This window comes from Oncorhynchus gorbuscha, linkage group LG21 (assembly GCF_021184085.1).
Source record: "Oncorhynchus gorbuscha isolate QuinsamMale2020 ecotype Even-year linkage group LG21, OgorEven_v1.0, whole genome shotgun sequence".
NCBI lineage: Eukaryota > Metazoa > Chordata > Actinopteri > Salmoniformes > Salmonidae > Oncorhynchus > Oncorhynchus gorbuscha.
Window position 1 is genome coordinate 43,296,513 of NC_060193.1, and position 15,662 is coordinate 43,312,174.

Sequence of the window (15,662 nt, forward strand, 5' to 3'; positions counted from 1 at the left end):
CCCTAGGCTGTTAACACTGAATGTCAATGAGTAGATCAAACCACACTGTAGCCACTGTGCGCACGGACACAGACACACGTGCACAGACAGACACAGACACCACTCACCTCGCTGAGATATATGAAGAAGGAGCAGGTGGAGCCGTCCACGCCGTAGTTAGTGTAGCATGAGTCTGACCGCCACATGTCCTTCATCCACTGAGGAAGAGGAGGAGAGACTTAATCAGGACTAAACACAAATTAGGTTCCAGTTTAGCCTACCAATCCACATGCCTTGGCCAGTCCTCCCATCCCATGTGTAGGAGCTCTGAGCTATTTGACCAGACCCAAGTGTGTGTGTGTGTGTGTGTGTGTGTGTGTGTGTGTGTGTGTGTGTGTGTGTGTGTGTGTGTGTGTGTGTGTGTGTGTGTGTGTGTGTGTGTGTGTGTGTGTGTGTGTGTGTGTGTGTGTGTGTGTGTGTGTGTGTGGACCCAATCCAAGAAAAAGAACCAGGCAATATAAGCAAAGAAACAGGGACAAAAAAAATGACTCTGGACAAAGTGTCAATGGCACTGAAAATGAAAAAGAGTTTTTTTGTTGAATGGGCTGACATTTGAGATTCAACCGCAAAAATACATTATTTTCAGATGTTCACAGATGGAGATGTGCAAAACAGCAGGTAGCATAGTGGTTAGTGTTGGGAAAGTAACCGAAAGGTTGCTGGATCGAATCCCCGAGCTGACACGGTAAAAATCTGTCGTTCTGCCCCTGAACAAGGCAGTTAACCCACTGTTCCTAGGCTGTCATTGTAAATAAGAATGTGTTCTTAACTGACTTGCCTAGTTAAATAAAGGTTAATGAAAGAAGAAAGAAAAATCTGCTGAAGCCCAGTGAAGGAGCAGAGTGAAGGCACAGAGTGAAGGCGCAGAGTGAAGGCGCAGAGTGAAGGCGCAGAGTGAAGGCGCAGAGTGAAGGAGCAGAGTGAAGGGGCAGAGTGAAGGGGCAGAGTGAAGGAGCAGAGTGAAGGAGCAGAGTGAAGGAGCAGAGTGAAGGAGCAGAGTGAAGGAGCAGAGTGAAGGCACAGAGTGGGGATACGACTTGGCCAAGGCTACGGGGGAATATGGCAATCACTTACAGTCTGGGTTAGGAATAATGGTGTTCCACTCCAACACTGACACATTAAGGCTGAGTCTCAAATGACACCCTATTCATTATGGGCCCTTGTCAAAAGTAGTGCACGACATAGGGAATAGGCTGCCATTTGGGACGTAGCCTGCCATTGCCTCTTTCCATCACTGCAATTTCCATCAGATTTTTCTATCCGATTTCCATCCCATTGTTTTTGAATGACTAGGCTATGCAGAGTCGGTGTAGGTTTATATGAGACTGCCCTAACTAATTCCACTAAGATTGACAGCCACCCAAGTAAGTCCCATGGAATCATGGTCACGCAAGGCAGATGAAAACATCACGTGCAGCTAATTGACTTGAAAAGGTATTCGACAGGGGTTTATGAATTCCGAAGTATATTGTAATGGGAAGGAGCAAGAAGTCTTCAATATGTCTTTTGTTCCCGCTGAAAACCTTGAGAAAGATTATTCTAATAATAATTATTCCATCCATCAGAGCACAATAACAGGAAGGAAAAGGATGCCAATAGGAAGTTTGTACCATGTACAGTATTATATAGCACTGTGACAGCTGGGATTTCCACCATATCCATAAAAACGCCAGAGGAATAAAAGAAACTGTCTGAAGTTATTTTACGAGCCAACAGTTTAGTCAGCAGAAACATTTAGGTCACGCGCAACATAATACACTGAAAAGCTGCATTCTGATTTAACCTCAATGAAACACTTGAGATTTAATGTGGTTGAAATAATCCCATTTAAAAAAAGAGAAAGGAGATAGACATTTGAGACAAAGGGAAGCTAAATAGGACAAAACAGCTCATCTGTTTCCGCTAGGGAGCCTGTTTGAGCCCTGTTTTGTCTCTTTTAAAAATGGTGATCGGCTAGCCATGCCTGCCTTTCCTTGGTGCCAGCGGAGGCTTGGGAGCAGCACACAGAGCAGATGGCCTTTATGATATGACGGTATCTGCTCCGGGCAGACTCTAGCCTGGGGCTGGAGGGCTGTGATTACTGCTGCTGCTGGTGGTTACTGTCTGTGTGTGTCTGTGTGTGTGTGTGCGCGCGTGACTGTGTGCGTGTGTGACTGTGTGCGCGCGTGACTGTGTGCGTGTGTGACTGTGTGCGTGTGTATGTCACTGACCTTGACTTTGCCCTCACAGTGAGGGAAGCCGTCCATGGGGGGAAGCTCACATTTCTCCTGAGCGCCGTTCAGCAGATCTGAGGAAAGAGAGGAGAGAGAGAGGAGAAAAAGAGAGGAGAGAAAGAGAGGAGAGAAAGAGAGAGAAAAAAGAGGAGAGAAAAAGAGAGGAGAGAAAAAGAGAGGAGAGAAAAAGAGAGGAGAGAAAAAGAGAGGAGAGAAAAAGAGAGGAGAGAAAAAGAGAGGAGAGAAAAAGAGAGGAGAGAAAAAGGAAGGGATCAACAAACCGTGCAGGTCTGGAATTGACAAACTAAGACGACACGGAGAGATCAATACACAGGCATAAATGAACACACACCTGTGCACATACACACTGCCTCAGGCATGTATGCGCATGACACAAAAATACACACACACACACACACACACTTTGGGTTTACACATCAAAAAGCTCAGACCAACCAATGACTTCACTGGGTCTGTAATTCCATGTACCCTCAGGGAGGTGAAGGGTACTTGGAAGAGACAGAACACGGCCCAGAACTGAAACAACATATGTATGTATGTATGTATGTGATGTGTGCTGTCTCCCAATAGCACAAGCACAGGTAGCGTAACTTGTGTGACCACATGGTACCATCCAGCCAGCCAGCCAGACATCGCGACAGATACATGATGCCAGTGAGGCTATGCTGTGCTATGCTATGCTGCTCCCCTGGCCGGGCATACAGTGGTGATTTCTATACCGGATGCAGCCGACTGACGCAGGTTCAGATAAGCTCGCTCTCTGCCAGCCTCACACCGTGACAACAGACATGGGTGGAGTTTAGATATGTCGGCGGCACTAAAAGGCGTTAATGGAACGGGGTGCTGGGAAAAGTCACATTCCAATAAAGAAAATGTGATGGCATCACCCATAAATAAAAGATGACTCGTTTCAATCGTTTTTTTGGTAAAAAAAAAAAAAAAGAAGAAAAATGATTGATTGCGTCCCAAAATGCCCCTCTGTTTCCTATATAGTGCAAAACCTTAGCGCACTCGTGTTCTTGTGAGGATGAAAACACCAGGGTTGGGGGAAGGTGTCCCATGAAAGAAATGGCTGTAACATGACAGAGGTGATGAGGCTCTGTCAGGGCTTTATTTTCTCGCTGTCTGAAAGGCTGTCATCATGCCCATGGTCGTGATTGCCCTGTCCATTAGGCTGGTACTCTCTCACAGTCCGAGGGAAACTTAGTTTGGACTGACAAGAGGATATTGCCATTGGGGCCTGTGGCTTGGCCATGAGTGAACTACAGGTATCAGCTCTGACCTTTAAACGAGTTCGATAACAATAAGGGAACCTTTGCAGACTGCGTGTCTTGTCCTGTTAAAAATCTCTTAACAGTCACTACCTGTTCTGTGAACATTTGTTCTGAAGAGCAAAGCATCTGCACAAAATGGATAGAGAAAAAAAAAGAGGCAGGCTTTTTACCATTTGCGACCCATGGGGAGCTTGCCAATAACAAAGAGGCAGGATCTTTACCATTTGCGACCCATGGGGAGCTTGCCAATAACAAAGAGGCAGGATTTTTACCATTTGCGACCCATGGGGAGCTTGCCAATAACAAAGAGGTTCAGGATTTTGACCATTTGCGACCCATGGGGAGCTTGCCAATAACAAAGAGGCAGGATCTTTACCATTTGCGACCCATGGGGAGCTTGCCAATAACAAAGAGGCAGGATTTTTACCATTTGCGACCCATGGGGAGCTTGCCAATAACAAAGAGGCAGGATCTTTACCATTTGCGACCCATGGGGAGCTTGCCAATAACAAAGAGGCAGGATCTTTACCATTTGCGACCCATGGGGAGCTTGCCAATAAAAAAGGGGCAGGATTTTTACCATTTGCAACCCATAGGGAGCTTGCCAATAACAAAGAGGCAGGATTTTTACCATTTGCAACCCATAGGGAGCTTGCCAATAACAAAGAGGCAGGATTTTTACCATTTGCGACCCATGGGGAGCTTGCCAATAACAAAGAGGCAGGATTTTTACCATTTGCGACCCATGGGAAGCTTGCCAATAACAAAGAGGCAGGATTTTTACCATTTGCGACCCATGGGGAGCTTGCCAATAACGAAGAGGCAAGATCTTTACCATTTGCGACCCATGGGGAGCTTGCCAATAACAAAAGGCAGGCTGAGTGACCAAATCGTGCATCCACAAGTCCTGCGGCTTGTACAGAGCCAAATATTAGACAATACATCACTTTGTTCTCTAGCGATTGATCAGTCCTAGATTAATTATGAAACCTTCAGGGTCGGCTCAGCCCAAACGCCAAGTTCTGATGAGGCCCGCCGTGATTGGGCTAAAGACTAAAACTCTATGGCCCATAGTCCAATGACAATTCATCCTTCTGTACCGAGTAGCATTCACTAAGAAACAAAGAGATTTCAGTGAGAGAGAAGAAAATGTATCAGAATTCTATTGAACAGAACGTCATGTGATCTCTGCACACAAAGCCATTCTATCCTACCACGTCAGGAGTGTGTGTGTGTGTGTGTGTGTGTGTGTGTGTGTGTGTGTGTGTGTGTGTGTGTGTGTGTGTGTGTGTGTGTGTGTGTGTGTGTGTGTGTGTGTGTGTGTGTGTGTGTGTGTGTGTGTGTGTGTGTGTGTGTGTGTGTGTGTGTGTGTGTGTGTGTGTGTGTGTGTGTGTGTGAGTTACTGGGAGGGGACCTCATTCTGATAATAATATATAGTCTCTACTCCAAGAAAAATCACTGATTGAAATGAATTTAATTCGCACAGCGCTTTGACTTAATAACCCTCAATGTAAAGAGCACATGCTGCGACACGGCCCTCTCGTCTATTTTAATATCTTTGTTGTTTTCATACTCACAATGGCTGCGCAATACATCATTTATATAATAGACAGCATAGTGGCGGATACAGTAGACAAATGAGAACGCTCCGGGGTGAAGTTCCACCTAGGTACAGATCTAGGATGAGCTTCCCTCCCTCAAACTTAGCATTAACCATAGGGAGGTAAACGCAAAACTGACTCGAGATCAGCATCTAGCGGACACTTCAACGCTGCTATTCACCAACTTCCAGTGGGTCCAAACCACCTAAAGATGCCTTTGAAGCTGCTCCCGTTTCAGCCATTATCTGCTAGAAGAAGCCTTTGAGCGAGATGAGAAAGAAGACAGTCAATCGGCGTGTTTGAGGGGATCCGTTTGAACGAAGACGATGCGCAGAATCAATCATCACATAATGAGTAGCCCCTAGCAGTGATTCTGCGCAGTCCAACTGCAGTGGAATCACACGTGCCCAGCGCTACACCCTGAGCCAGTGTGTGCGACACCGCAGGCTATGCAGTTGGTTGCATGTTCCTATTTACTGTGTGTATTTCTGTATTCTGCCGTGCTAATCTGGAAAAGAGACCAAGGTATCAATATGACTCCCGGTTAAAACAAAGGTGAAATTAATGCAGAAATGGACAACAGTCATGTGGTCATGAGACGGCAAGCCTGAGACAAAAGGCCTAAGGTTTAGCCACGGTTTCCCAGGGCAACAGGAGCAGGAGAACAATAGGGGGAGGCAGACAGATTATTATTAAAGTATTTTCTATATACACACACACACATATATACACACACACACATATACACACACACACACACACACACACACACACACACACACACACACACCCTCCCTCCCTCCCTCCCTCCCTCCCTCCTGACAAGAAAGAGACCAGCTGATATGAGCCGAGACTGGCTGAGATCTCACCAGCCAGTGTGTCAGTGACAAAACATGGCTCCTTAAGTCGCTGCTGCTTTAATCAAGCAGAAAGAGCTGCCTATCGCCAAGTGGCAGGCTAAATATAGCCGCATTATAATCAAATGTCAGAGAGGTGGTATTTAAACCTAACAAGAGATCTTTCCACATCCTGTGCTCCACAGAGCATCTTTAAGCCTGATGAGCATCTTTAGTCTGATGAACCCGCACAGCGATGTTTAGGATTTAGATTGACATGCTGCGCTGTGGTCACGGCAACTGCAAGGCTTGCATAATAGTGCTCTGTGGAACATGCACACGGTATTACGGGGCTGTGTCTGAAAGTACCAGCAGAGCTACCCGACTGAGTAAACACACACACCCGCACACACATGGACAAAGACACATGGGGGTAGGTGGTCTGTGAGGAAATGTCCTTTGAACCCATTCTCCTAGTCTGTTGGTATAAACCCCCGGTTTGAGGTCAACCACAACACACACGTGCCTCATAGCAGGACCCTTGTGCTAGAAACGTAACTCTGCAAAGGAATGGTCTATCGCAATAGCAGACAGAGCCAAATCCCTCTCCTGCACGAAGGGGAAATGAAGGCTAACGTCAAGCAAAGCCAATCGTCTGATAATGCGTTCCCCGATAAGCCCTCCGCGGGCCTAACCCACACCTCTACGTGACAGGGACAGAGAGAACTAAGACGAGGACGATGATAGAAAGATGACACCATCAGCAGCATTGCGCAAGACCACTTCCACAGAATGCAGGAAACATGAGGGTGCTAGTCAACGACACAGTACTAGTGGAGGTCCTTGAGGAGGAGTTCTATGGTTTACAAAATGTCATCCGACCAGACTGGAGTTGCAAACATTCTCTCCATTATTATACACTTTGCTCGAAATCCAGATGGAACTGTTAATAGATCCAGACAATCACAAAATACGATTCTGGAATTTTACAGGCCTAAAATCAGACAAGGCAGCAGCTACTAGCAGTAGTAGTGCTGTATGTCCAAGGTGGGAAGAGGGAGGAAGCATTTCTCTCTTCCTTGTCATTCTGCTTCTCTGAGTTGATCCCGAAGCTAAACCCAGGTCTAGCATGGGTTAACTCAAAATGGACTTTGGGACTAAATACATCAAGCTTAAAGTTACACCCGCTCCTCTTCTTCAGCCCCCCTTCAAACTCATTCCTCTCCTCACAGTCCTGCGCTCATCACCATCCACCTCCTGACATTCGAAGCCTTCTGGAAGCATTACGTAAGGAAGAAGCCACTCAACAATGAATGGTACCGTTAGAGTGGGAGAGATTCATGGGGTACCTCCAAAATGGCACCCTATTCCCTATATCGTGCTCTACTTATGACCTGAGGGCCCCTGGTCAAAAGTAGTGCACTATATATGACATATGGTGCAATTTCAGACACAACCATGGTCCAGCGCCATAATGGCAAGATATAAAAAATAGATTTCCCCCCGCTTTTCATCTCTTTCAACGCTTCTGTTCCATCAAGACCACAGCTCCGACTTTGGGTGTACTTTACCGTGCGAGTGAAGACATCTTTGAACACCTCATCAATTAAGCAAGAGGCAGCTAATGGAGAGTGCCCTCTCAGCCACAGAACAGTTGTAGGCTCTCAGTGTGATGACAGGAGGAGGTGTGTGTGTGTGTGTGTGTGTGTGTGTGTGTGTGTGTGTGTGTGTGTGTGTGTGTGTGTGTGTGTGTGTGTGTGTGTGTGTGTGTGTGTGTGTGTGTGTGTGTGTGTGTGTGTTTTCCTACATTATCAGGACCCCAATGTCCTAACAATTCACCCGAATGTCCTGACAAGGTTGGAAAACAAGAACTTTTTTTAAAAAGCCGGGACTTTTTGTTGTTGTCGAAGTTGGTCAAATGCTATTTCAAGCTTAAGGTTTAGGTTTTTGGGGTTAAGTTTAGGGTTTTGGGGTTTAAGGTAAGGGTTAGGGGGGGAAACAATCTGGAATTCCACAAAAATAAAGTTGTGTGGACTAGAGGTCAGTTTTTCAACACTGATACCGATTATTGGAGGACCAAAAAAAGCAGATACCAATTAATTGGATGATTTGACAATTACAACAATACTGAATGAACCCTTATTTTAACTTAATACATCAATAAATCAATTTAGTCTCAAATAAATAATGAAACATGTTCAATTTGGTTTAAATAATGCAAAAACAAGTGTCGGAAAAGAAAGTAAAAGTGCAATATGTGCCATGTAAGAAAGCTAACATTTAAGTTCCTTGCTCAGAACATGAGAACATATGAAAGCTGGTGGTTCCTTTTCACATGAGTCTTCAATATTCCCAGGTAAGAAGTTTTAGGTTGTAGTTATTATAAGACTATTTCTCTCTATACCATTTGTATTTCATATACCTTTGACCATTGGATGTTCTAATAGGTACTTTAGTATTGCCAGCCTAATCTCATGAGTTGATAGGCTTGAAGTCATAAACAGCACAATGCTTGCAGCACTGCGAAGTGCAGGAAAGTGCTGTTTGAATGAATGCTTACGAGCCTGCTGCTGCCTACCACCGCTCAGTCAGACTGCTCTATCAAATCATAGACTTAATTATAATATAATAACACACAGAAATACCCGCCTTAGGGCATTAATATGGTCAAATTCATGTTAGCAGGCAGTATTAACTAAATATGCAGGTTTAAAAATATATACTTGTGTATTGATTTTAAGAAAGGCATTGATGTTTATGGTTAGGTACACACTGGTGCAACGACAGTGCTTTTTTCACGAATGCGTTTGTTAAATCACCCGTTTGGCGAAGTAGGCTGTGATTCGATGATAAATTAACAGGCACCGCATCGATTATATGCAACACTGGACAAGCTAGATAAACTAGTAATATCATCAACCATGTGTAGTTAACTAGTGATTATGTTAAGATTGAATGTTTTTTTATAACTTTAATGCTAGCTAGCACCTAACCATGGCTCCTTACTGCACTCGCATAACAGGTAGTCATTCTGCCATGCAGTCTCCTCGTGGTGTGCAAAGTAATCGGCCATAATCGGTGTCCAAAAATGCCAATTAACGATTGTTATGTAAACTTGAAATCGGCCCTTATTAAAATCGGCCATTCCGAGGAATCGGTCGAACTCTAGTGTGGCCTTTGAGGGGATGTTGTGGAAGTGGAGAAGCTGTATGATGACCATAAGCAGGGGGTGATTTTCCATGGAGGAAAAACACACACACCCACACCTGGAGCGAGGCTGCCAGCATGGCTGCTGTTGATTGACTCTAGTCTGGAGAAGTCATCCAGAACAGTCTTTATTCCCTACAGGACCTCACAACAGCGTAGGAACAGAACGACATGTACATCCTAGTGTGTGTGTGTGTGTGTGTGTGTGTGTGTGTGTGTGTGTGTGTGTGTGTGTGTGTGTGTGTGTGTGTGTGTGTGTGTGTGTGTGTGTGTGTGTGTGTGTGTGTGTGTGTGTGTGTGTGTGTGTGTGTGTGTGTGTGTGTGTGTGTGTGTGCACTCGTGCCGTTCTCAGCTACAGGCTTCTCACCAGGGACCGGTTTCCCAAAAGCATCTTAAGGCTACGTTCATTGACCTCAATGGCTCTAACGGCGAACTTAGCCTCGAGCTCAATAGTTCTAATGATTAACTTAGCCTTAAGATCATTTAGGGAAACCAGTCCCAGAACTTCAGTCTCGCGGCAGGGTAAATAACAAAGGTTCCCAGAGTCCCTGTGGCAACCAAAAGCCTTGATTTATCATCTCATCATCTCCCAAGCATGACTAACGTTCCCCGGTTTCAAATTAATTAAGAAGAGCTGTGTAATATTTACTAATGAGTCAAAGCCGCAATGCTGGGAAGAATCCATTGTGAGGATAACATTTCTGAGAATTCAGATAGGTCAGGGACAGGGCTTTGAATAGCATTTGAATAACATTTGAATAACATTGACTCTGTACCGGCCCCCCGGTATATAGCCTCGTTATTGTAATTTTATTGTGTTACTTTATATATACTTTTTATATTTTACTTTTGTTTATTTAATAAATCATTTCTTAACTCTATTTCTTCAACTGCATTGTTGGTTTAGAGCTTGTAAAATAAGCATTTTGCCTGTTGTATTCTGTGCATGTGACAAATCAAATTTGATCTTACATTTCCAATCCTCATCCAAAAGGCATCAATGTCTGGGTTGAAGTTTCTCTTAGACTCTGTATTTCCTCCACTAATGGTTAACAGGACCTAAAAGTAACACCAGCGCGTAGATTTTGGGATTGTCGGGCGAACTGTCTATTTCACCAGCCACGTTGACGGGTGGTCAGGACGAGCATTTCACTCACATTTGTGAATATAAATAGTCAAGAATTATCTCATTTATAGTCAAACAAATGCTGCAGAAGCTGTTTTCAAAGTATTTCTGCCTTTTCGTTTGATAGCTGGTAAATGAACCGCACAAAGTCAAAGAACTACAAATCCTATATAGCTTATTCTTCTTTGAGCTACAACACCGCCTGGCTGCGCGGTGTTGTGTGAAATACACATTTTTAGAAGCGCTGCGCAACAGGCATAAAAGTCTGTCTAATTTACTTGAAACTAAAGTCTACTGAAGTGGGACGCTGTTGTGTTTCTTGGCTAGTTACATTGTTTTGTTCACAAGCTAGGATGTTTTTCTAAGCTGGAGTTTCAACTGCTAGGGAAGAAAATAAAAACGCTTCTACCAGTCAGAATCAATCTCAAAATGTGAACGCGGGACTTAGGTCGATCTACCAAGGCAAACTTAAAAGGGGCAGGTGAACATTTTTGTCTCCTCTGTGATACACCATATATACAAAAGTGGTGGATTCAGCTATTTCTGCCACACACGTTCCTGATTGTTCGTCGGGAGCTCCATGAGCAGCCCCACACAAGCCAAGCCAAAGATCAGCATGAGCAATGCCAAGTGTCGGCTGGAGTGGTGTAAAGCTCGCCGCCATTGGAGCAGTGGAAACACGTTCTCTGGAGTGATGAATCTGGGTTTGGCAGACGCCAGGAGAACGCTACCTGCCCGAATGCATAGTGCCTACTGTACTGTTTAGTGGAGTAGGAATAATAGTCTGGGCTGTTTTTTCATGGTTCAGGATAGGCCCCTAAGTTCCTGTGAAGGGAAATCTCAACGCTACAACAAACAATGACATTCTAGACAATTCAGTGCTTCCAACTTTGTGGAAGGCCCTTTCCTGTTTCAGCATGACAACAGCTTCAGCGCACAAAGCGAGGTACACACAGAAATGGTTTGTTGAGATCAGTGTGAAAGAACTTGACTGGCCTGCAAAGAGCCCAGAGCTCAACCCCATTGAACACCTTTGGGATTAATTGGAACACCGACTGCGAGCAAGGCCTAATCTCCCAACATCAGTGCCCGACCTCACTAATGCTTGTGGCTAAATGGAAGTAAGTCTCTGCAGCAATGTTTCAACATCTAGCAGAATGTCTTCCCAGAAGAGTGGAGGCTGTTATAGCAGAAAAGGGGTGACCAACTCCATATTAATGCTCATGACTTTGGAATGAGATGTTCGATGAGCAGTTGTCCACATACTTTTGGTCATGTAGTGTATTTTGGTATAATAAAAAAAATTCAATATACTAGATGAGTTACTTCTTACTAGTTATACATTTATTAAAAATAAATATTACAAAGTACGCTGATCCGTTATGTTTTGTTGGTGTACTTTTAAAGTCACAAAAATATTTTGGGCTGGTTAAAAAAATCTGTGTGGCTGGTACAGTTGAAGTCGGAAGCTTATATACACCTTAGCCAAATACATTTAAACTCAGTTTTTCACAATTACTGACATAGTAAATAGTCCCTGTTTTAGGTCAGTTAGGATCACCACTTTATATTAAGAATGTAAAATGTCAGAATAATAGTAGAGAGAATCATTTATTTAAGCTTTTATTTCTTTCATCACATTCCCAGTGGGTCAGAAGTTTACATGCATAATAAGTTGGTTGAATTTTTGCCTATTCCTCCTGACAGGGCTGGTGTAACTGAGTCAAGTTTGTAGGCCTCCTTGCTCACACACGCTATTTCAGTTCTGCCCACACATTTTCTATAGGATGGAGGTCAATACCTTGACTTCGTTGTCCTTAAGCCATTTTGCCACAACTCTGGAAGTATGCTTAGGGTCATCGTCCATTTAGAAGACCCATTTGCGACCAAGCTTTCACTTCCTGGCTAATGTCTTGAGATTTGGCTTCAATATATCCACATAATTTCCCTCTCTCATGATGCCATCTATTTTGTGAAGTGCACCAGTCCCTCCTGCAGCAAAGCATCCCCACACATGATGAAACCAACCCCGTTCTTCACGGTGGGGATGGTGTTCTTCAGCTTGCGGGCCTTCCCTTTTTTTCTCCAAACATAACAATGGTCATTATGGCCAAACAGTTCTATTTTTGTTTCATCAGACCAGAGGACATTTCTCCAAAAAGTACGATCTTTGTCCCCATGTGCAGTTGCAAACCATAGTCTGCCTTTTTTATGGCGGTTTTGGAGCAGTGGCTTCTTCCTTGCTGAACGGCATTTCAGTTTATGTCGATATAGGACTAATTTTTACTGTGGATATAGATACTTTTGTACTGGTTTCTTCCAGCATCTTCACAAGGTCCTTTGCTGTTGTTCTAGGATTGATTTGCACTTTTCGCACCAAAGTACGTTCATCTCGAGGAGACAGAACGCGACTCCTTCCTGAGAGTTATGACGGCTGCGTGATCCCATGGTGTTTATTCTTGCGTACTAAGGCATACTATTGTTTATTCTTGTGTACTAAACCTTCAGGCGTTTGGAAATTGCTCCCAAGGATGACATTTTTTTTGTTGAGATCTTGGCTGATTTCTTTTGATTTTCCCATGATGTCAAGTAGAGGCACTGAGTTTGAAGGTATAGGCTTTGAAATACATCCACAGGTACACCTCCAATTGACCTATCAGAAGTTTCTAAAGCCATGACATCATTTTCTGGAATTTTCCAAACAGTCAACTTAGTGTACGTAAACTTCTGACCCACTGGAATTGTAATACAGTGAATGAGTGAAATAATCTTTCTGCAAACAATTGTTGGAAAAATGACTTGTGTCATGCACAAAGTAGATGTCCTAACAAACTTGCCAAAACTATAGCTTGTTAACAAGAAATTTGTGGAGTGGTTGAAAAAAAAGAGTTTTAATGACTCCAACCTACGTGTATGTAAACTTCCAACTTCAACTGTAGATTATTAAATCTACTTGCCACAGTGGCTGGTGGACCAAAAAGTTAATTTAGGCCCTGATGGTTAAGGTTAGGATTGGGGGAGGAGAAACTGATCCAAGATCTGTACCTAGAGGAAACTTCACCCTAGGGTGCAATGTGCAAGATCAGGTGTGCCCATTTGCACTTCTATTCATTTAAATCTAGGCCAATGTTTCCAGAGGTTGTTCTGTAATATCAGCATCATAAACTATTTTTTCCCCTTGCATCGAGGGCAAAAGAGAAGTTTTACATTTACAGCTCTAAGTGTTTTACTTGCTGTGACTTTGTGCCTTCAAACAAAGGTAGTCCATAAACTGGTTTTAAAAAAGACCATAAAATATCGGAACTGTGATGGGGAACACATGACTTCTTGTACTTCTTTGGGGTAAAGTTTCTCCTATAGGTACAGATCAAGGATCAGATTTCCTCCCCCAACCCTAACCTTAACATTTTTTTCCACTAAAAAGGTTAAACTGACAAAAGATCAGCATCTAAGTGCAATTTCACTCTACACCCAGCAACACTAGCTAGCACCAGTATAACTAGCCTGTAGTCAAATGTCTCATACTGTAGCTACAATATTTGCATAGCATTACCCATGCAAGGAAAACATTGGTCCTATCCAAGGCTGCATGATGTCATGTTACAGTGTGTACAGCCAGCACGAAACAATCACGCCTTGTTACTGACTGTAGAGGGATCAGGCTTGATTAAGTGTATCCCTCATTATGACTCCTGTCAACAGAAATATCAGCACATTCTCAACTACCTGATTCAAATCAATACAAACGAGGTTAGACTAGTCAGGTCCCAGATCAGTTTGTGTGGCCTTGCCAATTCCTGTCACGTTAAGTGAGAGCACAAGATCTGGGACCAAACGCGGGTTGTTGGAGAGTGCATTGATGAATTACGAAAAATAGTCAAATCTACCACAGCAAACCAGAGTAGAAACAGATGCGCCCGTCTCGACAACAACACATGCTGTACGAATGTAGGGACCCAGATGAGGCTAATGTTGATCCTCTCTGAACGTATACAGAGCCACTGTTAGTTCTAACAAAAGGCAACTATCAGTTTTACGGGGGAGTTAATACAGTGCAGCGCTCTGTTTTACCATCCCCCCAGGATATGGCTGCCTCGTTCTGTACGGCTCAAACAGTCGAACACATGCCAGCGAAGGAGACGGAGAGAGAGAGAGAGAGAGAGAGAGAGAGAGAGAGAGAGAGAGAGAGAGAGAGAGAGAGAGAGAGAGAGAGAGAGAGAGAGAGAGAGAGAGAGAGAGAGAGAGGTGAAGCTGAGTGGCACACATGGCCTGGTTTGAGGCCTGGCTGCTGGCTCCAGATGTTCTCGACATCCCATCCATAGTCATAGATACATAATTCCATCCCATCCAGGCAGAACACGCTTTCGCTGCATGATACAGTATCCTCCTTTGTGAGCTCCGCAAGTGGCCACATTTCTCAACCTCACCTTGTTTACAATTAGATCCTCATCCGCACTCCATATGAAAAGTGTCTATGGGGAGACCTCCAATAATTGCGCTAACAAAAGTGAGTTAGACAGGGGCGCGTTGTACTGCAAATGGTTTGCCAAATCTGCACTGATGCAAAGCAGAGGCCTTACTGGGCTGCAACCCCAATGTCACCCTATTCCCTATATAGTGTACTACTTTTGACCTGGGCCCACAGTAGTGCACTATATAGAGAAAAGGGTGCCATTTGGGACGCAGGCCATGAGTTGTTTCCAACTGGATCTGTTAGCAGCCTGTTCAAGGGAAAGCCTGGAAATGTTCAGCAGGGCACTCAAAAACATCCTCTAATGTTTTCCATCATGCTGTCATGCAGGTGAATGGGGAACACAGAGCAGGTGTTATCTCAGTTCCAGAGGAGATAAGGACATTCAATAGCTCATGGAAGCGATTCAGAATACAAATGTCCTTTCTGGCTCCTAAGATAGGAAGATTGCTTTGTAGTGGGGCAATATATTCAAAAAGCAAGGCTATCTAGCCTACTCCTTGTTCAAAATACTTTTCTCTGGGCTACCCCTGTGTGGTGTCGGTTACCAAGTACAAATGCCTTTACATTTCACCGTGCAATCACTAAACCGTATTGACTAAAACCCAACTCTGCAGTGAAAGCTTGGAAATGTCAGTGCTGATCTCTATGAGTGGCCCTGAGCAGGGTGGCAGACGAGGTGTGACCGGCACCGAGGCAGCCGTCACTATTCACAAGCTGGTGACAGGGCGGTGGTTCATGTAACAGAAGTGGGTCGATGAGTAACTTTGTTTGCAATTTGGATGAGACCGGAAGCCTAGGCTTTACCTCAGAGAGATAACAAGTTTGCAGGAGACCCGGGTTTGAACCCAACCAGACACAGATACAGACCCAC

General features: G+C 44.2%; 1 protein-coding gene across 1 annotated transcript in view; it reads right to left on the reverse strand.

The window, feature by feature from the left end:
• LOC124008692 (alpha-1,6-mannosylglycoprotein 6-beta-N-acetylglucosaminyltransferase A-like) overlaps positions 1–15,662 on the reverse strand; it is a 140,563-nt gene that overhangs the window by 85,539 nt on the left and 39,362 nt on the right. The window contains exons 4-5 of the mRNA XM_046320197.1: positions 2,250–2,326; positions 108–197 (exon numbers count right to left, since the gene is read on the reverse strand). Coding sequence (XP_046176153.1) covers positions 108–197; positions 2,250–2,326 — 167 coding nt within the window. The remainder of the gene's footprint in view (positions 1–107; positions 198–2,249; positions 2,327–15,662) is intronic.